The 26,782-nt window shown below is 55.1% G+C and overlaps 1 protein-coding gene across 1 annotated transcript; it reads left to right on the forward strand.

Annotated features, from left to right (window-relative positions):
• Window positions 1-10,320: 10,320 nt before the first annotated feature.
• BOK (BCL2 family apoptosis regulator BOK) lies at window positions 10,321-23,169 on the forward strand. The gene is made up of 5 exons (XM_019711676.3): window positions 10,321-10,572; window positions 11,082-11,333; window positions 13,910-14,038; window positions 19,049-19,212; window positions 20,218-23,169. The coding sequence occupies exons 2-5, from the start codon at window positions 11,111-11,113 to the stop codon at window positions 20,341-20,343; spliced, it is 642 nt and encodes a 213-aa protein (XP_019567235.1). The 5' UTR covers window positions 10,321-10,572; window positions 11,082-11,110; the 3' UTR covers window positions 20,344-23,169.
• The last annotated feature ends 3,613 nt before the right edge of the window (window positions 23,170-26,782 follow it).

Raw genomic sequence — 26,782 nt, forward strand, 5'->3', positions numbered from 1 at the left:
TGGGCTCCATTGGAAGGAGGCCAAGACGGGCAGGAAACACCAGCTCAACTGAAGGAAGAACTCACCCGCCCCCACGCCTGGGAACACAAGCCACGATCAGCCAGAGGGGACTCTGGAATACGTGTGGCTCACATTCTCAGAGATGGTGCTGTGCCTCTAGCTAGAGACTGGGTGCTACAAATGTGAATTGAAGTGAAATAACACAGTAAATAGACTGAGTAACAAAATGGCCGAAGATGAAGAAGAAATTCATGAGATGAACACTGAGCCCAGGAATTCCTCCAGGGTGTGGAACAGAAAACAAAGTGAGAAGGAAAAGTTGAGAGACATGGAGTAGAGTCCACAAGTTCTGCTAACACCCAACAGGATTGAGAGCAGAGAGGATGAGGGGCAGAGGGGAGGTACCACCCACACACAGACACACACACAGACACACACACATGGGGAAATGTCCCCCAAATTGAAGAGAAACACAGGTTTTCAGATTACAAGGGGACATAAAATCTTAACCTGACACAGAGTAAGGTTTCAGAACTCTAAGGATAGAGACAAATCTTAAAAAATGAGAGGGGTGTTGGGGCTCAAATGGTGCCCCTCAAAAAGACTGTGACTGTGCCCTTATTTGGACACAGAGTCTTTGTGGATGTCATCAAATGCAGATGAGGTCACACTGGGTTAGGATGAACCCTAAATCCTTATGACGACAGGGAGATTTACAGAGGGACTCACCCATCTGATGGGGAGGCAGACATTGCAGTGGTGTGGCCACGAGGCAGGGGACACGAGGACAGCTGGCACCAGAGCCAGGAGACAGGCCTGTCCCAGGTCCCCCAGATCCTTCAGAGGGATGTGGCTCTGCCAACCCCTGGATTTTCAGATTCTGGCCTCCGGCTCTGTGAGAGAATACATGTGTGTTCTGAGCCACCAGGTTCCAGGGCTGTTACGGCAGCACCAGGAAATGCAGAGAGGGGTAAAGGAACAAAAATCAGGCTGACATGTAAACCTAGAGTCTAAGGACAGTGGAGTGATACCTTCAAATTCTGTTCCAAGCCATAATCTTCCAGGTATGAAAGTGGAATTAAAGGCATTTGGAAAACACGAGACCTCAGGGAGTTTGCCCCCACACGCCCACTCTGAAAGAATGACCAGCCGGCATCACCCAGAAAGAACACAGAGAGGCAACCAGACGCCAGAAGCAGAGACGCAAAGAAGTTAGTGCAGTGTACTGTCAAGTCTACACCGTTGTCGGCTGTAAAATAAAGGCAGGGAAACCATGATCCTGGTCAGAATGGCCCAGCAGCCCTCTCACTCCCCAAGCCCTTCTAAAACCACAGTGAAGGAATTTTAAATGGGAAGAAAAACCCACACGAACAAAGAAAACTGGAGAGGAGACAATAGCAGCGAGGGATTTTAGTGTTTTCCATTCCATTTGAATCAAAGGTGGAGGGTGGGAACAGCTGGCTGCACATGTAGCCCTCAACCCCAGCCGAGTTACGCTGCTGTAACAAATAGCCCCGGAATCACAGGGGCTCCCAGCAGCCAAGGTTCTCGTTATGCAGGCACCGTCCCTCTGCAGCTTTGCTCACACTCTGTCCTCAGTCCTGCTTCCTTCCAGGAGAAAGGTGGTAGAAGCAGAGCTGTCCAGGGGTGTAGGGAAAAGCCAGCACGCGGAAATACACACTGGTCTTCAAGTTTCTGCCCTTATTGGCCTGCTCACGTTTCGTGTACCGAGCGAAGTCAACTGGCCCGAGAGATGTCCAGGGGTGGGGGTGGACCCCCCACCCAGGCAGGGATGATGGTGATAAAAGTGCAAATCACCACAACTCCACGCATGGCCTCCCCCAGTCCCCACCAAAGGGGCGCTGCACGCACCCACCTCCCACAGGCGTCCCCCAGTGCCCTGCCCAAGCCTCCTGCCCTTCAGTCTGAGGGATTCCAGCCACGGAATCCCGGGGTGGTGTGTGGGGACGTGCCACCTCCCGACTGTGGTCCTGGCTTCCTACACTCTGCTCCAGGATGCCACCAGCCACACAGGGACCCCCACGCAAGCAAGACACCTGAGAAGCTTTCTCAGGAGAAGTCACACTGCCCAGGAGACGGACCTCCCTCCTTCTGGGGCTTCCAAGAAAGAGCAGACTAGTCACCAGCTCTGCCCAGACCCCACAAGAACTGCGAGAACTTCTTGTCCACCCTGAGAAGGCAGCCACGGAATCCCCCCGAAGGGAAGGACCAAATCATACAGAAGTGCTGGGAGACACAGGAAAGCAAGAAGCATGGGAAGGCAACTCACCAAAAAGTCTCTTAAAATCATAATCCTCAAAGAGATAACATGCGGTGTCCATAGGCAAAGAACAGCTGACTATGTTAAGGCAACAATCAAAGAACAAGAAAGCGGCATCAGAATTCAATAGAAAGGTCAGAGGACAAAATTCTGGAACTCTCCAGAAACCAGAACCCAAAGACCGAGAGTTGGAGCGGACAATGAACTGTGGGGATGCCGGAAAGTCAACAGACCCTGCCTCCTGTGGAACCCTGGGTCTGGGGAGGTGGCCCCAGGGACAGGACAGCTGCTTTTCACCGAACGCCTTGTAAAACTACTGGATTCTTTGGTAAAAATCCCAATAAATGCCTGAACCTGCGTAAAAGTGGAGTTACTGTGCCAGGTGTCAATCTGTATGGTAAGTGATTAGCAGTGAGGAAACACACGGGTGGGTCCATGCACTGTGTCCACTCGAACCAGGTTCGTCTGTGCATTTCGAGCTCGGGGAGAAGCAGGCTAGACAGCAGGAAGCGCTGGACCAACGGCCACTTTGAGGATGAAAAAGGAAAGTGAAATCTTTCTTATTAACATTCACAGGAATGGATTTTAAAAACCGCAGCAGCCGGTCAGGAAGAAGCCTGGGCGCCGGGAGGGACTCATATCGTGGGACCAGAACGTGCAAGTTCTGAGCAAGAAAAGAGATGAGGTTTGAAGGGACAGCCGTGGGGGGCGTGGTGGGGGGGTGGGGGGGGAAGACTTGCAACATTTTTAACAGACAAAGGATTAATACTCAGAATATATAAAGAATATGAACGAGTCAATGAGAAAAAGAAATAACCCAGGGGCAGCCGGATGGCTCAGTTGATTAGAGCGTGAGCTCTGAACAGCAGGGTTGCCGGTTTGATTCCCACATGGGACGGTGGGCTGCGCCCCCTGCAACTAAAGATTGAAAACAGCAACTGGACTTGTAGCTGAGCTGCGCCCTCCACAACTAGACTGAAGGACAACAACTTGGAGCTGATAAGCCCTGGAGAAACACACTGTTCTCCGATATTCCCCAATAAAATTAAAAAGAAACAAAACCCAGAGAAAATGGGCGAATTCTATGCCCAGACAAATCACCAGAGTTGCACAGCTAATGGCAGGACGGACGGAGGACACTCAGCCCCCAGTAATCAGGGACGGACGTTAAAACAACACAGCCTCATTGCTCGTCCATCAGATGGACAATACTTCAAACATTCTTTTTTTTTTTTAAGTGTGTTTTTCCAGGACCCATCAGCTCCAAGTCAAGTAGTTGTTTCAATCTAGTTGTGGAGGGCGCAGCTCACACTGGCCCATATGAGGATCTAACCAGCAACCTTGTTATTAAGAGCACCGCACTCTAACCAACTGTGCTAACCCGCCACCCCAATACTTTAGACATTTTATAAGTACTGATGGTACTGCCAGAGGCAATGGGAGGTGTGGGGGGGTGGGGCAATTGATGGTGGGGGGTGGCGATGTGGCTGGTCCAGCTGACCCTGGACGGTCCACACGGGGCCCTCCCTCCCCAAGCTGGAGCCCACCCTTCCAGACCCCTACAGAATGAGTGGGAGGGGAGAGGCAGGTGCGTGGGTGGGAGGGAGCCCCACGCGTGGACCCCTCCCTGGCCAGTTTGTTGTGTGGGCTCCCAGCTTGTTTATCAAGAACTCAACTGGGATTATACAAAACCCTTGTGGTCTGGGCTCAGATCCCTCATAAAGAAGAAAGCACTTCTGACAGAAAACAAACAAGGAGGCAGTCCAGGGGGGCAGTCTGGGCCCCTGGGGCCAGCAGCCCCCAGGCCTCGGCCGTGGGAAGCTGCGAGGTGCTCCCACTGTCACTCAAACCCCATCTGATCACCTCCTGTTACTGTAGGGTCACTGCGTCAACAGAGGAGCGGGGAACAGACACCCATTCTCAGGAGCACAGTCCCTAGCTCAGGGGCCCATCCCCCTGCCTCTGCCCCATGCAGCTCTCCTGGGGGCGGCAGCAGCACCCATGGCCCCCACCCTGGACCTGGAACAGAGTGGGGAGTGGGGTGCAGCTCTGACCGTGTGAGCTAGGCAGTCCTTGGCCCCTTTGTCTCTGGGTGGGGTGGGGGCCACAGAAGCACCAAAGGGGTGAACCCCCCCAGCCAGCCGCCTGCAGCCCTTGCAGGTCACCTCCGAGGTTCCCAACTGGGGCGTTGTGCTCGGGCAGTGGGCAGTGACCCACGAGAGGCCGCCCAGCATGGGGTTTGCACGCTGATGTCCACTTGGCCACTTCATTAATTTCTTCTACTTCCGGGCTCCTAAACCACCTCCAGGGTCCAAGGACGCCATAAATTTTTGGCCAGGATCCCCGTCCGTCCCTCACTTCCACCCACAATATGTGGTCACATGACATCCTGACCCGCTGTGGAGGGACCGCCTTCCTGGGGGGGGGAACACAGAATCCCCTTCCTGTCAGAGCAGCGTGAGGCAGGTTATATGTCACTCACGCTGAGCGTCCCATTGCCACCACAGTTGCTGATGGCGGGGTGGGCATCTGGTACCTCAAGAGAAAAGGGGCAAGAAGGACTTGGGTGTAGAATAAACTTGTCCCCTTAAAAGCAGATGACTGGGGGAACCCACTGAGAGGGGTGGGGGGCCACAGTTGCAGCAGCCCCCGCTCTGGGCTCAGTCTGTATAGACAGGCGCTCAGCACAGGCTCTGCCCCAGGGCCAGGGGAAGCGCCGAGGATGAGGGGTCGCCTGAGGTGGACAGCTACCTAGAAGGGTGGACAGGCTGTGCCTGGTCGAGTATACATAAAGTAATGTGAAATGAGATGATGGTTAGGACTTCCGAGAGTGTGTGAGGGGCAGACTGTGTCACACCTCTTGGGGGCTCCCATCGGGTCCTCCTGGCCCACCTTGTCCTCGGCTACCCTTGTGAAGACCGCTTTGCACAGAGATGATGTGGGAGGGGGACACTTCAGCAGGGTGGGGGGAGAGGCAGGGGGCAGGAGGAAATGACCATGAGCAGAGCTCTGAAGACCAAGGGAAGCAGGAACAGCAAGTGCAAAGGCCCTGAGGCCCTCACGTCTTTGATAATCTGCAAGGAGGTGTGTGGCTGGAGCCCCAAGACCAAGGGGTATGGAGGGGAGAGGAGGCCACAAAGGTTGGGGGGCTCCAATTCCACTCAAAGGGTGAAACCAGCTGCTGGTGGCTAGGCACTGATGTATCCATGTGGTTGGTTTTGAAAGAACACTCTGTCCCCAAGCACAGGGTGGACAGGCAGGGCAGGGGGGAGGGCTGGTGGCCTAGACCATGTTGCCAGCAGCAGAGGAGTCAGAAGCAGCTCTTATGATGTAATAAAGAGGCTGTGGTGAAGGCCCACGGACTCGTGGGTCCCTGTACAGCGGGCATCGTGTCCCCAACCTGCACAGTGCTCCATGAAACCTGAGGGCTTGCCCTAGACTAGCAGGCTGTGTAATGGCCTGAAAGGCCAGGACCCAACCCAGAGGGCCAGACTCCCGCCAAGAACCTCCCCAGCCTTCTCCTCCAGGCACAGCAAGCCCTGCACACCAAAGGACTCATGTGAGTTCCACACATTCAGCTCCATGCCTGTACACACACGTCCATGCCCCTGCAAACTCTGGCCACCCAGTTCCCTCCAGGACCGGGCTCAGGAAGAGGCCCACACAGGCTCTGGAGGTGGCTGCAGTGCTGCAGACAGGGTGCTCTGGGGCCTGTGCATTTGCTCTGAGGGAGGAGACACCATCCTGCGTGTGCCTGTCCTCTTGAATGGCCATAGTGGGGACCAGGCAGGGACCTCCCCACCACCTCTGAGGTAGGTATTGCCACTCACTTTGAAATCTGGCATCACTGGGTTATGGACCCCTCTGCTTCCCAAATTGTTACCCACACAATAGCCCTGAGCAGGTTTTTATGGAAAGCCAGGATGTCACCTCCTAAAGGGGCTCATGAGCCCCCCCTTGTCCATGCTGTTTGGTGTCACAGACAGGCCCCTGTCCCCCATCCAGGGCCAGGTATGTGACCAGGCCTGACAACAAGACACTTTCCCTATTTCCAGTGACAGCTGGTTAAGCAATGGGCACATGACAGAAGCTGCTGGCCCAGGGCACCCCCAGGAGCTACCTGGAAAGACTGGCTTTTTTCAACTTAAAAAGGCTGAATTTGTGCGGTGTAGACAGAGAGCTGTAGGCCTTAGTCTACAATCACTCTGACACAAGCTACCCGAAAGCAAAGCCATCACGAAGGAGCACAGACAGACCCACAGACGAAAAGAGACTCCTGGATCCAGCCAGGCCTGAAACCAGTGGAACTCTCCCCAGACATTTTAGTCACATGATTCAACCAATCTCCCTATTGCTCAAGCCAGCTGGGGCTCTGGGTTAAGCCATATCTAGGCCAAGAGCAGAAACCTTACCTTAAAAGCCATCTTGTCTTGATCCTGTCTTGCTTTATTTCCTAGGCTGTGATCAGCCGGCCTGGGTGGTCCAGACGGTGACCTGGGGCCAGGGTGTGGAGCTGGAGGGCTTGGTCAGGCTCTGAAACCCTTTGTCAATGAAAACCCCCTGAAGCATTGAAGGGGTAACAGCCATACCCCTCTTTGCTCAGGGAGGTTATGGTCTTTTCTAGCCTGACCTCCCACAGCTCAAACAAGCCAAATAAATTCTAATAGACAAATTTTGGTCTCCCTCCTGCAACTCATTCCTCCGGCCGTGCCTAACACTCTAGGCACTCGGAAGGCTCCCCTCCAACCAGGGACCAAGTGCTACACTGAGCCAACTCCGGGGCAGACAGAGGGCTCAGATGCCAGATAAGAGAGGAGAGCAGAAATTCTACAGAGGCAGAAAATCAGGGCCAAGGGTAGGCTGGGGTCTGTCAAAGTACCCTTAGGGAGCTGGAGGCTGGGACAGCCTCCTGCAGACTTCAGGGGACAGGATGACTGACTCCGGCTAGCCAGGCTTTTAAAGGTCTGGATAAGTGTTGTGGTCTAGGTACCCGGGATGGGTTTAAGCTCCTCACAGCTCCTGGGCCAGGAGCAGGTCCTCACTGCTATCAACATTCTGTATTGAATATCCTGAGACATGGCCTTGCTCTGATCTCAAATGTCCAGGAAGATGCCCACTGCTTCCGGGCATGGAAGCTCCTGGACTGAGGGGCTGTGCTAGTACCACTTATGCCCAGTGATTCATCACTTCCACGTCAGAGCCCAAGAAGTCTTTCTACACCCACCCACTGTCCCCAGGAGACAGGAGACAGAGAGCCGGATCTCATTTTGTACAGGAGGAAACTGAGGCTGGAAGTGAGCCAGAAGTTGCCTGACGCCACACTTGCCGCTGTCAGCGGGAAGGTAGTAGGGCTGCAGGCATAGGTCCCTCCCTCGCCAGACAGAGGTACATTCCAGGGAGGCTGGGGTCAGACTCCAGCTCACAATCTGGCTGCGCCCAGTCCTGGAGCGACTCCGTGGGCAAGTGCCTCTATTGTTCGGAGTTTCCACATGTCCATCTACAAAGCACAGTGAACCCCTAACCTGAGTGCTCTTCAGAAACACCAGAGGCACACGCTGCTCTGGTGTGACAGGTTCTGCATTGAAGAGAACATTAAAACGCATGTTCACATTTTAGGGTTCACTAGTTTTTCCACAAAAACAGCTAACATTACCAAGCACTTGCTTACACAACAAGTAATTTTTCACATGGATTAACTAATTAGGTCCTGTCAACAACCACAGGAGGTAGCTATTAGTATTTTCTGTTCTACAGGTGGGGACGCCAAGGCAGGCAGACGTTTGATAGCTTTCCTAGCATCTTGTAGTGTTCTCAACATATTTTGGGATCAAGGTTATGTTGGCTTCACAAAATGAGTTGGGAAATGCTCCCTCATTTTCTGTTCTTTGAACAAGTTTGTGTGTGCTTGGTGATATTTTTTCAACTGTTTAGAAGAATTCCTCCATGAAATCATCAGAACCTAGAATTTTCTTTGTAGGAAAATTTTAAATTATAAATTAAATTTATTTAATTGGTATAGGACTATCAAGATTTTCTATTTCTTCTAGTGTCAGTTTTCATAAATTGCATTTCATTTAAATTTCAAATGTACTGTCAAAGTTGTTCATAGTATCTTTTTATTATCCTTTGGACTATGTGTGGTGATGTCCTTTTTCATTCTTGGTATTGGAATTCGTGTGTGTGTGTGTTGGGGGGGTTATCAATTCCATTAATCTCTTCAAAGAACTAACTTTTGGCTTTGTTGATTTTCTCTAATTTTTGCTTTGTTTCATTAATTTCTGCTCTTTTTATTATTTCCTTTCACCTTTGGTTTTAATTTGTTATTCTCTTTCTAGCTTTTTGAGTTGGACCTTAGAGCATTAATTTTCAACCTTTCTTCTAAAGCTATAAATTTTTCTCTAAGCACTGCTTTACCTATGAGGTCACATGATTAAGTTCTGAAATCATCCTAGAAAAAGTGCTACATACCTCACTGCTGAATATCACTATGGTCACATTCGAAGTACTCCCCTTGGGAAGCTATGCACCAGTGCCAGCGCCTAGTCCACCCTTCAAAGCAATTTTGGAACTCTTTTTCTGGAATTTCTATTTTTCTAGTGTCATGGCCATCCGAGCTGTCATCATATTACCCTGATATCCTGAATGTCATCAAAATGTCTTCCTTTCAGTATTTCCTTTATCTTTGGGTAAAGAAAGAAGCCAGATCGGATGAGTAGGGAAGGTGTTCCAGTACCGTTATTTGTTTACTGGCTAAAAACTCCCTCACAAACAGTGCCATGTGAGTTGGTGCATGGTTGTGATGCAAGAGCCATGAATTGTTAGCGAACAGTTCAGGGCATCTAACTTTTTCAAGCAGCCTTTGCAGCACTTCCAAATAGTAAACTTGGTTAATTGTTTGTCTAGTTGGTACAAATTCATGATGAATAATCCCTCTGATATCAAAAAGGTTTAGCAACATCATTGCAACAAGTTTGTGAACTTAATTGTCAGACCTGGTACATTCTGCAGTGTTTGATATGTCATATTTTCACTATTGTTCACTTCAAAATATTTTACAACTTCTCTTGTGAGTTAGTGTTTGATCCATTGATTATTTACAAGTGTGATGTTAAATTTCCAAGCACTTGGAGGCTTTCTGGTAGTTTTACTGTTAATGAGTTTTAATTTAATCCAGAGAGGACACACTTGTATGATTTCAATCCTTTGGAATTTATTGCAACTTTATGGGCCAGGATTTGGCCTGTTTTGGTTAACAGCCTATGTGCTCGGGGGGGAAAATATGTAATCTGCAGCTATTGGTTGTGTATGTGTGAATTAGGGCAAGTTGGTTAACCCGGTTGTTTGTGCTTGTTGGTTCAAGGATAGAGAAAAAACCAGTGGGCTAGAAGAGTCCAGAACAGATCCTCACATATACAACACTTGATTTATGATGGGGACTCTTCTCCAATTCAGTGGGAAAATGATGGTCTTTTCAATAAATGACGCTAGGTCAACTGGATACCCACACAGAAAAAACATGAGTTCTGACCCCCTACCACACCATTCTCGAGAATTAATTTGTGACCCATCATCACGTGAACGCTAATAAAACAATTGTTTCTAAAAGAAAACACAGACCATCATAATGAAAAAGCATAAGAAAAGACTGTAAATTGGACTTAATTGCGACTAACTCCTGCTCATTATAAGCAATAGTGAACCACAGAGTATGTGCAATCTCATCAGTACAGTGCAAACCCACGTATCCATCTCCGACACGAAGCCATGTTTCCGACCAGGGACACATATCCAGAATACATAAAGAACCTCTACGAATCAATTAAGAAAATGGAGCCGGGTATGAATCCAGGCTGGTGCCCACAGCTAGGTCCTAATCAGGGTGACATAGGGGACAGCTCCAGCCCCGCAGCCCTCCCCGAGCACATACCGGGAATTCGCTCGGGCCTCCTTAAGTGGGGAGGCGGCGGGGAAGCTGCGGCGTGGCTCCGCCCTGGGGGTTGCCTTTCCCTTAGAAGGCGAAGCCCCAAGCCTCGCCTCCCGCGGGCGGAGAGTCGGGCGGTGCGCCCTGCGCACCCCTCGCCTCCGACTTCGCCGCGGGAGCTCCAGGAGCGCGCGAGGCCACGCGCATTCGGCGCTCCAGCCGGGGTCAGGAGCGGACGCGGCGGGCGCCAGGGTGGGCGCGCTCTCGCGGGTTTGAATGGAGGGATCGCGACCGGCAGAGACGGCGACCAACAGATCCTGAAGCCAGAGCTCCTCCCCGGCCCCCGTGCCCGCGACATGCGGCGGGAGAGGTGAGCAGGGCGAGCGCGGAGTCCCTCCCCTGCCGACCGCGCCATGGGAACGGCCCGGCCGGGGACAAACACCGAGGACCGCGAGGCGTGGAGTGCGGTGCCGGGCCGGGGTCCTAGCTGTCGCTAGTTGGGAGCAGGTTGGTTGGTGACCCCCTCCGGCGCACTCGTCTTCGAGCGCGGGCACGGCGGCCCCAGAGCAAATCGCCATTTGCCGCGGTCCTTCCTGTCCCCGGCAGCCGCGGGGATCTTTGTGATTTGATCCGGAATCTAAAAGAATGTGACTCCGTGTTTTTAAAGACTTGTGGCACAGAAACGAACGGTTACCCGCAGCTGGCCGCGGCCTTTCCCGGAGCCGCGCCCGGCCCGGCCTCTCCGTGCGCTCCGGCCCGGGGCGCGGGCGCGATCTGGGCGCACACCGCTCCCCGTCCCGCGCCCCGCTGCCCGCCCTCCTCGCGGGACCCGCTTCCCCCTTGGCCAGCCAGGCTGGACTGAGCGCTGTCTGCCCGCAGGTGCGGCTCCCCTCGCTCGCGTCCCCGCCATGGAGGTGCTGCGGCGCTCCTCGGTTTTCGCCGCGGAGATCATGGATGCCTTTGACCGCTCGCCCACCGAGAAGGAGCTGGTAGCCCAGGCCAAGGCGCTCGGCCGGGAGTTCGTGCACGCGCGGCTGCTGCGCGCCGGCCTCGCCTGGAACGCGCCCGAGCGCGCCGCGTCGGCCCGGGGCGGCCGCCTGGCTGAGGTGTGCGCGGTGCTGCTGCGCCTGGGTGAGTCCCGGCCCTGGCGGGCGAGGTCCCCAGGCTGCCCCTCCCGAGCTGGTCGGTGGGGCGGAGCCCGCTGCGCCTTGGGGTACAGCTGTCTCCGCAGTGGCCCGCCCAGGGGGTAACCTGGTCTCAGTCTCCCTCGGGCCTAGAGGCGGCTGGCCGGGGGAGCCGGAAACTGCCAGGTGCACAAGGCAGGCCCACCCAGGCGATGCTTCCCCACTCCCCCGGCATCCGTGCCGCACTGCAGAGACCTCCCCGGGTTGGCCGGCTCAGCCCAGATTTCAGACATTCTGACCATAAAGGATAGAAAGCGCCAGGAAGAATAATGTTTGGTGGCTAAACTTTCGGAGTGACCCTTGTACTCAGCTGGGCACAAAAATGCTTTGTCCGACCACGTGTCCTGATGTTTGTTTTGGAAAATAGGTCTTTTCAATTACTGACTGAAATCCTGCCTTCCGCTGCTCTTTCCTCTGGGTTTGGAGGCCTCCTAGGAGCCCCCCCAGAATGGGGTGCCCAAGACGGCTGAAACCACCATGGGGCTGGGGAAGCCACCTGTCTGGCTGGTCATGTGTAGGCCCCTGGAGGTACTTGCTTCTGAGGTCACACACTGACGAGTAACTGTCTCCACCTTCTCCAAGGCCTGGACCCCTCAGTCCACTTGACTACAAGGACTGAGGTCCTGACCCTCCAACCATTATCAGTTCTGGGAGGGGGCACATGGAGAGCGGGTGGTCTCAAAGACAGGGAGCTCTGACCAGTCCTCTCCAGGCAGAGTGTGGGGAGAGGCTGGGACGAGGCTCTGGGGTTCGGGGGAGCACCCTGTCTCTTTTCAGGCTGACACTGGTGTCTGCTTGTCCCTGTTCTTTGTGTCCCCTGGGAGCAGGGCTATGTGTGTACCTGGCGTCCCAGGAGTTTGTGTGGGGGTGGACACATAGATTCCATGGTGACCAGTGGAGGGCTGCAAGAGGGGTGGTGTCCCATCTGGGCCTCAGGGGAGGGAAAAGGTTTCTAGGTGTGGGGAGCAAGTGGGGTTGGGAGATCAGACGGGGTCCAGAGTGCGTGGCTCCCGTGAGGTCGGCTGCCCACTGCTGTTTCTTCCAGCTGGGCTGTGGGGGTGACACTGGGGGTACCTTCTAGAGGACTCTGGAGAAGATATTCCTTGGCCTCTCCAGAGCCTCTAGGCCCCTGGAATGGCCAGGAGGAAATCAGTCCTGCCTCTGCCGTGTTGCTCTGCGACCCTGTCCCGCAGCCTCCATCTTCTCTGTGAACAGGGGCTTGAGGCTGCCTCTACCCTGGGCCCAGTGTCTCTATTGTTTACGCTTGTTTGCAAAGCCCTGCTTCGGGCTCTGCTGCTCTGATCGGGCGGCCACTGTCCCCAGTCCCGTGTTCCACCCTGAGGTCCCGATGCTGTGGGCCTGGGCCTGAGGGGCAGCAGCGAGCCAAGTGCCCAGCACTGGCCTCTCAGAAACCGGGCCTTCTAGGCCATTCCCCAGACGTGTCCAGTCCCTGGGGCACAGCCCCTGCCAGATGGCTAAGAAGGCCCCAGAGGGAGTGTTCTCGTTCACGTGTCATTCACTGCATCCGCCCTTAGAGCTGCTCAGCTGAGCCCCTCACGGCCTGGCGCTGCCTCCCTGCCCCCAGCACACTCCAGCCCTCCTCAGCAGATGCCCAGCTCCTGGGGCAGCAGCAAACAGGAAGAAGCTGGGTTGCGTCCCGATGGTCAGTCTCTCGGGGCCCGTCCCCAGCAGGCCCCGAGGGCTGTGTGTGGGAACGGCCAGGCCAGCCCTGGGAATTTCCATGCCACCTCCCCCCATTGCCCCACCAGCCTGGACTCAGTTCTGCTCTCATTCCAGATCCTAATTAATTAGATGGAGTGCAGCTGGCCTCAGGGATGACGCAGGCGCCCTTATCAGCCAGGCCTGTCCAGTCGGCATTTCCCTGTTTGCTTTGGCTGGAGAAGTGGCTGGGCAGGGGACACCCAGTCCGAGGGCTGTGGGATTCCCAGCACATCACTGCCAGGGCTGTTGAGAGAGACTCTCCTCGAGTGTGGCTGCCCCCTTGACACCCGCTTGGCATAGGGCACAGGCTGGGGACTCCTGACAATGGCTCAGCTTCTTGGTCCACTGAGCGGTGCTGGGGCCTGAGGGAGGGCGCCCTCTGAGGCGGTGGCCAGGGCTGCCCACCTATTTGGGTCCCCGGTGCGGTCCCTGCCCATGTTGAGTTCTGGCCACCTGCCCGGTCTGCCTGCTGCCTGGGCAGCTCGCTGTGGGCCATGAGTCACCCATCAGGCACGGCCCTGGGATTCCTGCCCCACCGGCCCAGCCGGCTTGGGCCTGGCTGGGGGGTTGGGTGGGGCGGGCCCCAGAGGCAGGTCTGGGGGTGGGGCACACTGCACCTCTCTGGATCCCTGGCCCCAGGGACCATGAGGTGGGGGTCCGGTACAGGCCAGGTCAGTGAGAAGGGATCCCCACGCCAGCTGTGGCTATGGGGCCCAGGAGGGGGCTGGTCCCAGGCCCATGTGACAGTGGGCCGGGGTCAGGCGGGTGTGGACCCCTCTGACCCGCTGTGTGCCTGTGCAGGGGACGAGCTGGAGCTGATCCGGCCCAGTGTGTACCGCAACGTGGCGCGCCAGCTGAACATCTCTGTGCACTCTGAGAGCGTGGTGACCGACGCCCTGCTGGCCGTGGCCGCCCAGATCTTCTGCGCAGGTGGGCCAGCGCGTGCCCCAGGAGGCCCCGCAGTGCCAGAGCGCCCGGGGTCTGCACTGGGGCCGGGGTGTGGTGCCTCCCTTGGTTTTGAGGACAGTGGGCCTGCCAGGCAGCTGGCTCGGACCTCACATGGTTCTTGTCGGGTACCAGCTGGGGCTGCAGTGACCGAAAGTCCTGGCTCGGCCGCATGTCCTGGGCTGCCAGTTGGTGCTGGCTATTGGCTGGAGTGGGGTCAGGGTGTCCTGCATGTGGCCCGTGGGGCGTGGGCTTCTCACAGCATGGCACCAGCGCCCAAGGGGGAGCATCCTGAGCAGCCACTGGGCACTGCTGGTCTCTTATGACATGGCCTCCGGAGTCAGTGTCACTGCCAAATTCTGAGGGTTAAAGACAAGTCTCAGGGAGGGATGCACGAGGGTGGGAGTGCCTTGCTGGCCTGTCTTTGGAAAATAGCGACACCTGTCTCACCTGGGACCCTCCGGATGCCCCCATCTGCTCCCATTGCCTCCTCTCTGGGCCCTCACCGAGATCCAGCTCCACTGCCGCCTGTCTGTGCACCCTCTCCAGGCTCACGGAGGCTATAGGACTCATCCCCCAAACCCCTGTCCCCGTGTCCCCGCCTTGGGACTCTGCTGGGACCCGTTGTCCACAGACGTGCTCTCCCTGCCTGAGACTCCATGTCCTGTCCTGGCGCCTCACGCTCTGCGAGTCTGTCTCATCCCTATGTCCTGGTGCATAGCGGGGAACAGGTGTCACCATCCAAGTGACCAAAGCCCAGCCAGCCCAGTGCAGCACGCCCTCCCCATCAGCCCACCCACAGGTGTTTTCCCAGCAATCCTGGCGGCACTCTGGGCTGGGGACTCCCACCCTCATGGAGGGGCCCCTGGGGGCCTCAGAGCCCCATGCTCCACCCAGAGGGGGAAGGTGGAAACCCACCTTGGCCACCTTCCAACTGGGGCTTTCTGGAAGGCCTTCCTGCTGTGGGAGGAGGGGCCCCAGGCCACGCCCCCTCATCTTCTATAGGATGGTTGGGACAGCAGCAGAGCAGGGCTTTGGGGCACAGCCACAATCCCCACCATCAAAAAATGCAACCCACCCTGCAGAGTGGAGGGGCCACTGTACCCATCAGAGGCCGGCCCCACTCTTCGGGGGTGTCTGGTGTTGACCTCCTCTGTCCTCTCCCAAGGAGGCTCTTCCAGCCCCCGCTGGACTGGCCAGGTTAGGGGGGCAGAGCAGGGCCTGACTCAGTAGGCCTCCCGCAGTTGTGGCCTGTGTGGTGGGGACTCGGCTGGTGGGGACAGGGGACCCCCAGCTGAAGAACCCCAACTTCTCCAGGACCACCACCAGGTCAGCGCTGAGCAGCCTGGGCAGAAGCTGCCAGGACGAGGACCGTGTGGGGCTGCCTGAGGGGCTGATGGGGGCAGGTTCTCCAGTGTCCTCAGGGCTGGGGGTTGGGACTTGCTGTGCAGCCCTCACAGGTGACCCGGGCAGGCACCTTGTGGAGGGGACCGTGGGTGGGCCAGTGAAGGAAGCAGGGTACAAGGGTGTCCTGGGCTGACGACCGCCCTTGGCCCTTCCTGGGCTCCCACGTCCTGGGCCTGACAACGGCATGTGGGTGGCTGCCTATGTCTATCTCCGGACTGTCGGGTGGCTGGTTTATGAGCCCAGGGCTGGCTTTCAAAGGAAGACTCATCTGTGAGAAGGCGCTCCGGCCTCCTGGTGGTTGGGACTGAGCGGGTGTTGGGGTGTGGTCCCTGGTGGTGGTGGCTATGCATGCAGGGGACAAAGGAGAGGCCAGAACAGAGCCTTGTCCAGTGCAGGGCAGGCCTGGGAGGTACCCTCCTGCTTGCCGCCTGCAGGCTCCCTGTCACCCCTGTCCATCCCAGTCCTCAGGGTCCTTAGACAGTTTCGCCACAGGGCGAACCCCAGCCATCAGGTGCTTGCTGGCCTTGCCCCCTGCCCTCAGCACCTCCCATGCTGCCGGGCCTTGCACTAGCTCACCCTCAAGCTGAACTTTCCTCTTCATTTCCCCCCCTGCAGGGCCCCGTGGGGTCTGGCCCTGCCAGGCCTGGCCACCTCTAGCTCTGGCCAGGCTGTGGGTAGCTCGGGGACTGCAGGGCAGGGCTCCCTGGTGGCCAAGCCCACTTGAAGGCAGAGGCAGCTGCTGTCCTTGCACTTTGGGTTTCTCAGTTCACTCACTTCAGTGGAAAAATGAATTTTTTCCCCCCATGAAATGTTGCCAAGAGTTTTCACATTTCCCCCCTTTATTACAAGAGCAAAATATTTTACCACAGAAAGATCAGAACACATAAAAGATAAAAGCTCTTAGAAATAGTACTACAAAGACGACCCAGTTTAAAAACGAGCAAAGGATCTGAATGCTCATCTCTCCAGGGAAGATGTGCGAATGTTGCATAAGCCCGTGAAAGACCAGCCATCGTCAGCCAAAAGCAGCACGAGATACCACAAAGCCCGGCATAGCCCCGGGCGGCAGCATGTGTCAGGACGACCTGCATTTGGAAGCCCCACGGGAACGGAGCGTGGGCACACAGCCTGCGGCTCCCAGGGAAACGGGCACATAGGGCTTCAGAGCAGCACGAGCCCCAGTGGCCAGTGCCCAGCCCAAGGGAAGGGTAAGCAGAGTGGGTGGTCTGCACGTGGAGTATTACTCGGCCATGAAAGGATGCTACAGCATGGACGAGCCTCGAAAACACGGTGAGTGAAAGGAGGCGGACATGCAGTGGCCCGACTGCGATTCCATCTTCTGAATTGTTCCGGAGCACGCAAGTCCGGAGACGAAGCAGAGGGGCTGGGGGATGGAACTGCTCATGGGTGTGGGCTTTCTTAAGGAGTGATGAGAAAGTTTTGGAACTCGACAGTGGTGATGGGTACACAGCCTTGTGAAAGCACTAAAAACACTGAATGTCACACTTTAAAAGGCTTAATTTATGGTAACGAGATTATATGTCCATAAAAAACAAAACACAGAAAAGCTCAAAGAACACAGGACACACAGGAGGTTCCCAACCCCCTCCCCACCTGAGGCCACCGGGCTTTTCTCTCCAGACCTCCCAGCTCACCGTCCTCTGCAGGGGGCACCACAGAACCTGGTGTCACTCCCTCAGACCCCAGGGTGGGCTCCTGGGCCCCACCCGCCATGTTAACCCTTCACCTGCCCTCTGGTGGGCCGAGCACCTACTGGGAGGGGCCTGGGGGACACGGAGGGCACAGGACAAGCAGCTGGTAACTGGGGAGCATGGTGTGCGAGCACCATCACCAGGGCCTGATGCTCTGACGGCCTGGGTAGCAGGTGGAGGGGGTGCCTTGATCACAGTCCTTGGGGTGGGCGAGCACTGCAGGCGTGGGAAACGGAGCTCAGTGGGATTGCAGGCTCAGATTTATTCTGAAGGACATGGGAAGTGGCAGTGATGTGGGCTGACATGGGGTTTTATATTTATTGAGGTGAAAGTCACAACTCACCATTTGAAAGTACAATTCGGTGGCATTTAGTGCATTCACGATGTGCGACCCCACCCTGCTGTTGGCATCTCAGAATGCCTGTGCCCAGGTCCGGAAGCTGCCACTCCCTACCCCACCCCCCATTTCTGACGCACTGCTGTCTCCATGGACCTGCCTGTTTGGGACACTTCACACCATGGGCTCGTACAACAAACATGGCCTGGGTGTCTGCTGCTTCTGCTGAGCGTACCGTTTTCGAGGTTCATCCTTGCTGTGGCGTGTCAGTGCGTTGCCCTGTGTGGCCGAGTAGCACCCCATTGTGTGGATGGACCAGTTTGTTTGCACTCACAGGCAATGGCTGCTTTCTCATTTCTACCTTCTGGTGACTGAACAGGGCTGCTGCGAACATTCCTAAATAGGCATTAATGTGAGCGGGCTTCTGTTTTACAATGCACAGCTGTGCTGCTCTGGCAGTGGTCCGAAGGGGCGCATGGTCCTTTCACAGACACGGCCAAGGACCCTGCAGCTCCTTACCTGCATCGTCGAGTTGCATTTAGGTCTTTAATCTCAGGTTACAGTGAGCATCGCATTTTCATCTACCCTCTGGTTATTACTGAGGGTAAGTGGTTTTCACGTCTGATGTGTTACTTGTATTTTTTCTTTTGTGAATCAGCTGTTCATTTCCTGTGGTCACGTTTCTTTTGAGCGGCCTCTCTCGTTTCTCATTGATTTATGATAAAGCTTTTACACGTGAAGGAAGCTCATGCCATGAGCTTGCACGTACCTTCCCATGGGGCTTCTCAGCTCTGCCTTTGAGCAGCTTAGCTGTCGGGAAGGTCGTCCTCCGAGGGCCTGAGCGTTTCTGTGGAGACTGTCCTGCAGTCTGTTCAGGGGCACAGACGATCCAGGCATGTATTCCTTGTAGCCGCTTACTGCCCATTGCGTCCCACTCTGATTACGTTAGCATCTCCCCCATTTCCTCCTGAGTGAACTGCCTACGTGTCCTGTAGCAGGACTGACCTGTAGCAGATGACAGCTGGGCACCCTGTTCAGGTAGGATGCAGCGGGGAGGGGCTGGCCCCTAACTTTTGACCCTGGTGTGGGGACAGAGCCCCAGAAAGTAGTTTACAGGCTCTCGGCCTCACGTGGAGGAGGTGCTGGCTCGGGTAGTAGATGGCCGTCAGCTGTGGCTGATTGGCCGTCAGCTGTAGCCAGTTAGCCAATTAGCCGCTAATATAACTGCTGCGGCTACGGAGGAGAGTGAAAGAGAGTCGTCGGTGGGTTGCAGACAAAAGGGACAGCAGGTCGCACGTCCAGTGAACCCAGCCTCCAGTGAGACCGTAGTGGTATGACTCCCCTACCTATGGCTCCGTGGGTGTTCCTTTTTGGCCTCACCATATCCTGCGTTATGTGGGGAGCGGGACCAGAGACCCTGCTGGCCTCCCCGCACGACACTGGTCATCAGCAGAATGGCAGGGGATGTGACCCCACAGGCTGGACTTGAGCTGGGGTTTTGACGGCCTTCTGCTGACCAGTCCACCTCTCTCCCTGTAGGCATCACGTGGGGCAAGGTGGTGTCCCTGTACTTGGTGGCTGCGGGGCTGGCGGTGGACTGTGTGCGGCAGGCTCAACCTGCCATGGTCCACGCACTCGTCGACTGCCTTGGGGAGTTTGTGCGCAAGACCCTGGCGACCTGGCTGCGGCGGCGTGGTGGATGGGTGAGTGCAGGGCTGCGGGGTACCAAGAGGGGCATGAACCCCCAGTGCTCGTGGGGGTGCTAGGGGTTGGAGGAGGGCACAAGGCAGGACTGCTGGGCTGAGACGCCCCTGTTGCACAGCTCCACTGCTGACCCCTCTCCCAACTCCAGTGGAAAACCCTGCTGCCTCGGGGCCCCGCATGGCAGAACGTGGCCCATGGACGTGGGCCCCTGGACTTGGGGAGCCAGAACTCAGCCCCTGCGTGGGAAAGCCCCAGCACCCCCGTAGAGATCTGTGTTCCCTCTGAAGAATGGGTGGTGGGCAGGAATGTGGGGCGCATTGGCCAGGATGGTGGAGCTCAGCCCCTGCTAAGAGGTTGGAGCCAAGGGCTGAGGTCAGGTGACCGGCTGGGACTGTGGTCCCACGTGAAGATGGCACTGGGCACAGAAGTATTGCTTCCAGCCCTGAGGCCCTGGGGTCTCCGTCCCCTCCCCCTCCCTCTCCATGGAGCCCAGCTGGGGCTGGGCACTGGGTGGCCAGGACACTGACTGACAGCATGGCAAAAGGTCGGGCTGTAGGACAGAATTTCACGTCTCAGCAGGAATAGAAGTAAGGAAATCAGGAGTGGCCCTTCACTGGGCTTCTGGGAAGCTTGGTTCCTGCTCCTGTTCCCGGTATCCCAGGCTCCAAGGCCCCCGCAGGACCAGGGGTGTTTCTAACCCTGTGGGCAGGAGGCAGAAGCCAAGCTGGGAGCTGGTGGCATCCTGGCGTGGGGCACACGGGCGTCTCTCCTGCTTGGCGGTGTCCCGCCTGCCAGCCTGCTTCGAGCACCTGCCTTCCCTTCTCACTGTCTGCACGCTCACAGTCTGGTCTGGTCCCATGCTGGAGCCTTCAGTCCAGACCAGACCACAGACCTTCACTAAACAGCCGCGTGCAATCCTTCAAGTGATTTGGCCGCATCTGGTGCAAGGTGCTAGGGGCCTGGTGCTCCCGCAGCTCTGCTAACTGTCCTATCTTCCCTCCCAGACCGACGTCCTCAAGTGCGTGGTCAGCACCGACCCTGGCTTCCGCTCCCATTGGCTCGTGGCCGCACTCTGCAGCTTCGGCCGCTTCCTGAAGGCTGCCTTCTTCGTGCTGTTGCCGGAGCGATGAGCTGGCTTGGGCAGAGAAAGCCGCCTGGGCCTGGACCGAGGAGGCCCTCGGCCGAAGGCTTCGCTCTCCTCCCCACCCACCCCTCCTCTGAAGCCCCAGGCCCCCTGGACATGGAGCACAGGGGCAGCCCTGGGCCCGGAGCTGGCCGTTGGTGCTGACCTGTGGCCCTTCCCCTTGCTCCCCTTCTGGAGCCAGACAGTCAGGGTCGCCTCCCAGGCCCTACAGGAAGGGAGCTGGGAACTCCAAGCTCTTCCTCGACACCAGGGCTCCACCCCTGAAGGGTGACCATGTCAGGACAGCAGCCTGAAGGCGCCTTGGGCCTGGCCACGTCTGGAGGAACGGAGGGTCTTGCTGACCCCACAAATGAGGCTCAAATGCTGTTTACTTCGTTTGTGGAGGGAGAGGTTCCCCACCTGTGGCTGGGTCCTTGTGTGGCAGGAACCAGGGGTGTGGAGCTCCAGGTGGAATAGCTGACCGAGGACGGGGTGTATGTTTGATTCCTCGTGTCACGGCAGTGGTGGGCGACCCCACCAGCGTTCCTTGTGCCCAGGGACCGGGCAGGAGGCAGGTGACCAGGTGACGCCAATGTGATGAAACGTGAAGCCGTTACTGCAGCGTCTCCTGTCATTGCACTGCCTTCTGCTCCCATGGGCCAGGAGCGCACGCACACGCGCGAGCCAGCCTGCTGCCCATGGCCCCCAGCCCTCTACCTGGCCAACACAGCCCCACTTGCTTTCCGAACGCTGCCCCTCAGCCCAGAGCCCCATTCCCGGCTGTCCACCACAGGGACATTCTTGGGCCACAGGGACATGGTGTTGGAGGGCTACAATGTGGCCTCAGTTTCCCACTGTATGAAGCAGGGTTGAGCCAGACGCGACCACAGAGGTCTTCCAGCCCTGCCTTCCCGCGGCCTCCGGACCAAGCCAGAGTCCTGACGGCACAGCTGTCCTCAGCACCCCATCGCCCACCTGGCCCCTCCCCAGGGCACTCCAGTGGGGGGGAGGGGGCACGGACACGCGCCTGCCCCGCTTCCTCATTCGCCTTTTTGGATCAAATACTCATGTATTTGCAGCATAAAAAGGAATGACAGACACACCAACAGCACTCAGGAAAGCAGCAGGTTTAAAGCAACAGGTCAGGAGTCTGCGGACATGCAGTCAGTCAGAAGACACAATGGAAAACGTGCCTCACTTCCCACAGCAACAAAGGGATGAAATTCTCGGCATAAACTGAACATGAAATGTGAGGCCCTTTGTGAGGAAAACTCATATGTACCTTAAAGACACCCAAGTGGACTTGGACGGAAAGAAATACCATGCTTCGGGAGAGGAAAACCTGACAGAGAAGACAGTTCTCCACAGTGAATTGATAAATTTAATGTGATCTGTATAAAAATACCAGAATGATTTTTTTTCCCTTCTAGAGCTAAACAAGTTAATTATAAATACAAAGTTCGTATGAGAGAAACAAAAAAACAAGCAAAAACAGGCAGGAAAACCCTTAGAGGAGAAATGAGGCCAGACTCGGCCATCAGATGAACCATCTGCGAGGGTCCAGGGCAAATGCAGATACTGGTGAGCCGCTTGGAAAAGACTAAACCACACTTGTGCACCCCACCACGCACCAGACAGATTCCACATGGATCAAACTGTGAAGTATGTAAATGAAACAAGTACTAGAAAAAAATGAGTGACTTTCTTTGGCACTGAGGAGTGGGCAAAACCTTCCTAAATACGATTTAAAATCCAGGACCAATAAAAGACAAAATATATACTGGAAAAAAATGTACCATTTAACATTTTCAAAAGTATTTATAACATGAGACAAAAAACAGTAGTGTGTTGGGTGGGGGTCAGGAATCAGAGACTAATGGTGGGCGTGCGGTTCCCTTTTGGGGTGACAAGCGTTTTGGAAGTAGACAGGTAATGGTTCCCAACATTGTGCATACACTACATGACACTGAACTGTACACTTTAAAATGGTTAAAAGGATGGACTTTGTCATAACAGCACATTTATCTCAATAAAAATTGTAATTAAATTAGGAACATTAGGATTAATATTTCTAATTCAAAAGAGCTCATCAGTTCCAAAAATCAAGAAGAAAAAGACAACAAAGAGAAATGCAAATCCCAACTACCCCAACATCCCATGTCTCAACGATTACATTCGTCCAAATCCAAATATGACGACAGACTTGTCGGTGGGACAGGCAACCTCACACGATCTGCGGGGGTGTCCTGTGCAGAAGGGGCGATGCCTGGACAAGCCATGTATGCTGTCGCCCTGGGATGGGCAATCCCACTTCTAGGAATCTATCCGAAAGATACAGTGGCACAAATGCCAACCGAGTTATTCACTGTGAGCAAAGGCCTGGACACAGTGCAGAGGGCCGGTCTGAGGGGCTTGCTGGATAAAAGCACGGTGGGCCCAAGGGCGCGCTGCTGCTGGGCACCTAGTGGGGCAACCAACAGTGCCGTATCTTACGGTTTTGACAATGTCCCAGTCGCAGGATGTTTTACATACGCAAAGCTGACTTCAGAGAACAATGAATCGTAGAAATTAAATAAATGAGCTTTTATATCACGTTGGTGACATAAGCAACCAGAGAAATCTGTTATTCCAATTATGATATGTTGAACTGTATCTTCAATGAGAAAGGTGGAAAAATAAAACTCCCTTCAGTATTATTCTGAAATGATTGTGTCCTGTAGAATAATGCAACGAACGTAATGTAGCACAGAACCAAGATTCTCCTCTTAAAAGAGGTAAAATCAAAGAATTTAAGTAAAACAATTTATAATATTAAAATTTGAATTGGAAACTCCTTTTTTCCTTAAAAAATGTGTATATTGCATGCTAAAGTAATTAGGGTGAAGGGCCGTGATCACTGCAATTTAATTTCACAGGTTAGTGAGAATAAATGGGAAAACACATTACAAAATGATTTTCCGGTTCTGCCCACAGAAAGGCATGAAACTCTGGGGAAGGTGATGTGGGGGGCAGTTGTGGCACTGAGCTCAGAGGCCATTGGGATTGGGGATTCCACCAGGCCACCTATAGGGTCATTGGGGCACCTCCCGTCTGTCAAGCATGAAAAGGCTGCACTTCACTAGAATCCCATCGAATGGACAATAGTGTTGTAGGAGCGGAGGTGAAAAACAGTCCACAGCGTCACCGATCAGCCGAGGGTCCAGGGCACTTAGTGCAACAACTGACAGTTCAAGGTGAGAAAAGGGCTACACAGACTGACAAGCCCAGTGACTGGAGGAAAGCTTAATCCCTAGCCAGGCAGGTAACACCAGGTAACAGCTTCCTTCGGAAAAGCGAGCCTGTCCACTGTCCAGGCATAGAGGCGACATGTTTGGGACCTCAGTCATTTCCACCTGCAGACCCCTGTTACCTGTGGCCCACATGGGTCTCTACTCACTATGAGTGTTAAGTGTTAACTGTGCTGCACCGTTTCCGACTTCCCTTCCTACCCAACTCAGAGATTCCCGCTGTGCTTCCTCCCGCCCTCTTCATCTGCCACCAGTGGATTTCACAGAACCTTTCTTCTCTGACTCTCAGTATACAAAAACTGTCCTTTTCCGCAGCACCTTCTCCATCCTTTGAGATCTTGTCTCAGGCAAGTCCTCAAATACCTTGGCTCAAGTTCTTAAGAAGGCTTTTTATAGCTTTGGGCTGTTTCCTTGGCCAAGGCCAGGGAAAGTTAAGCTTTTACGCAAGTGTGAACTTGTTCAGGGAAACCAAAGTGAGCCCAGTGGGGGGAGGGCAGTTCTCCCCGACACTTGCAGCCACTGGTCCCAAAGTAACTGGAACACAACCGAGCTGCGTCAGGATTTAGCACCCTCAGGTGGCAAAGCCTTCCTGTGAAAGTCTGACGGAAGCTGAATGGAGGACCACGCTGTCACCCTCCGAGCCTGCAGACTTGAGCACCAGCAAAGTGAGTCGAGCCGATTGTGAAGTTCCTCATGTGACACCAGGGGGCAACCTCAGGAAGTGTGTATCCAACCAGAACTTTCGATTGACTCCAGACAACAGGAAATAGAGGGGAGAGGGGGACAAGTCAGACTCTATGGGGAGCCCAGATGGGCCCAGAAAGCAGCCTGGAGACGCCTTGTAGGATTCGTCACCAGCTTCCCAACAAGTCAATGGCATGGGGGTCGGGGGCAGATGACCAAGTGACCGGGTCAGTTATTCTCATCTCTCGGCTCGGCTCTGGGTGCTGCCCTCCAAGTGCCCTTTCCAGCTGTGAGCAGGCAAGGGTGAGCTGCAGGGCTGGGTGTCCCTTGATGCTCCCAGCTTTTTTCAGCATCCAGCAGTGATGCCAGCATCAGGGTCTCTAGATGCTGTGGTCTGAATGTTTCCCCCAAATTCACATGTTGAAATCCTCACCCCAAAGTGATGGTAAGAGGATGGGAGCCTTTGGGAGGGGAGTGGGACACGACGGCTCCACCCTGATGACGGGATTGGTGCCCTTGTAGCAGAGACCCGAGCGCTCCCTCACCCCACTGCCAGCTTATGTGGGGACACCACTATGAGGACGGGGTTCTCACCAGACCAAACCGGACAGCACCTGCCCCTGGGCTTCCAGCCTCCAGACTGAGAAACACTTTTGTGTCATTTGTAGGAGTCTCATTTTACGGTGTTTTCGTCCTGTCCCAAATAAACTACAAGAAAGTGTTACCGAGTCCTAGATCCTTGCTGTGACAAGTATCTAAACGTGGGTGGAGGTTGGAAGACTTCTTTTTTTTTTATTATTGGGGAAGGGGAACAGGACTTTTATTGGGGAACAGTGTGTACTTCCAGGACTTTTTTCCAAGTCAAGTTGTTGTCCTTTCAGTCTTAGTTGTGGAGGGCGCAGCTCAGCTCCAGGTCCAGGTGCCGTTGCTAGTTGCAGGGGGCGCAGCCCACCATCCCTTGCGGGAATTGAACCGGCAACCTTGTGTTTGAGAGCCCACTGGCCCATGTGGGAATCGAACTGGCAGACTTCGGAGTTAGGAGAATGGAGCTCTAACTGTCTGAGCCACCGGGCTGGCCCGAGGTTGGAAGACTTTTAAGGTGCCTGCTAGGAAAAGTCCTCAGTGCCTTGAATGGACTGTTTTGGGCGATACTGGTGACCCGGAGAGAGAAGAGAACAGTGGAAAGACAGCCTCAACCTTCTTACAGGACACCTCAGCCGCCATGACGGAATGTTGTGGACGGTGAGGGCCTTCTGATAGCGTCTCACGGGGATGAGGGGTGTTTTTGGAAACTGCAGGAAGGCGACCCTTGTTACAAGTGGGGAAGCACTTGGTTGAGCAGTGCTCGTGCCCTTGAGGTCTATGGAAAGAGAGCATGTGAGCGATGAAACTAGTTGGCTGAGGAAATTTCCAAGCAAAGTCAAAGTATTGAAGGAGTAAAGATTCTCTTGAATATTTACAGTCAAATGCAAGACAGACAAATGCAGAAATGACTTAAAGACAGAACTGTTCATCAAAAAGAAAGCAGACCTCAAACATCGGGAAAATTCTCAGCCTATCCATATTGAAAGCAATGAGAAAGCTTCTTCTGGGGGACCACGAAAGGTATAGACAAATGTGACAAGGAGACGGGTATTGATCAGCCATCTCAAAGAAACCAGGAGCTATTCTCGACGATGGGGGAGTTCGCCACCTAAATAGAAGGCAGGGCTAGTGTCCCAAGACCAAGGAAGGATGACCCCAAGGCATTTCAGAGACCCTAGGGTATCCCTCTCTTCACAGGCCCAGAGCATAAGGGCCTGCTCCTCGCTTTCTGGTGCCATCCCCCAGAGGGCACAAGCTGTAAACATCAGTGGCATCCTGTGTCCTCCAGGTCCCATCTCCACCGGTGAGCAGAAAGCAGGAGGCATGGGGGCCCTGCTACCTCCGCCTAGATTTTGAAGGATGGAGTGGCCGAGTCTCGGGCTCACAAGCCAGGCAGAGACCCAGGCCCCACACAGGGAGCCGCCGTAGGGAGCCCTGACTAGGCAGAGCCACTGGTGTGCGGCTGCGCTTGGGAGACGTGCAAGCACACGATGACCCGTAAATGCGGTGTGGGCTATGTCCAGCAAAGCTGCCAGAAGGAGGCACGGCCACCCCAGTGGCCAGAGGGCAGACACTGAGCCCTAAGGTCCTGCACTTGGCTTAGGACCTGTCATTTCTCTCTTATTTCCGTCCTCTGGAATGGGGATATGCGTCCCACGCCTGCCCCACCACTGTATTTGGAGGCAAGTAACACGTGTGGTTTCCCAAGTTCACTCTAGGCCTGGGAGGATTTTTGCCTCAGGACGAACCCGATCTCCTCTGGGTGCCCAGCACCAGCCTCCCTGGCCCTTGTCACCAGGGTACCGTCGAGTGAGTCTCTTAGCGCTGGTTGCGCTCCTCTGCGGCTCAGCACCAGCCCTGGCCCCCCTCTGAGCTCCTAGAAGCCGGCAA

The sequence above is a fragment of the Rhinolophus sinicus genome, chromosome 17 (genome assembly GCF_057876585.1).
Source record: "Rhinolophus sinicus isolate RSI-liver-muscle chromosome 17, RSI-T2T, whole genome shotgun sequence".
In the NCBI taxonomy this organism is placed as follows: domain Eukaryota; kingdom Metazoa; phylum Chordata; class Mammalia; order Chiroptera; family Rhinolophidae; genus Rhinolophus; species Rhinolophus sinicus.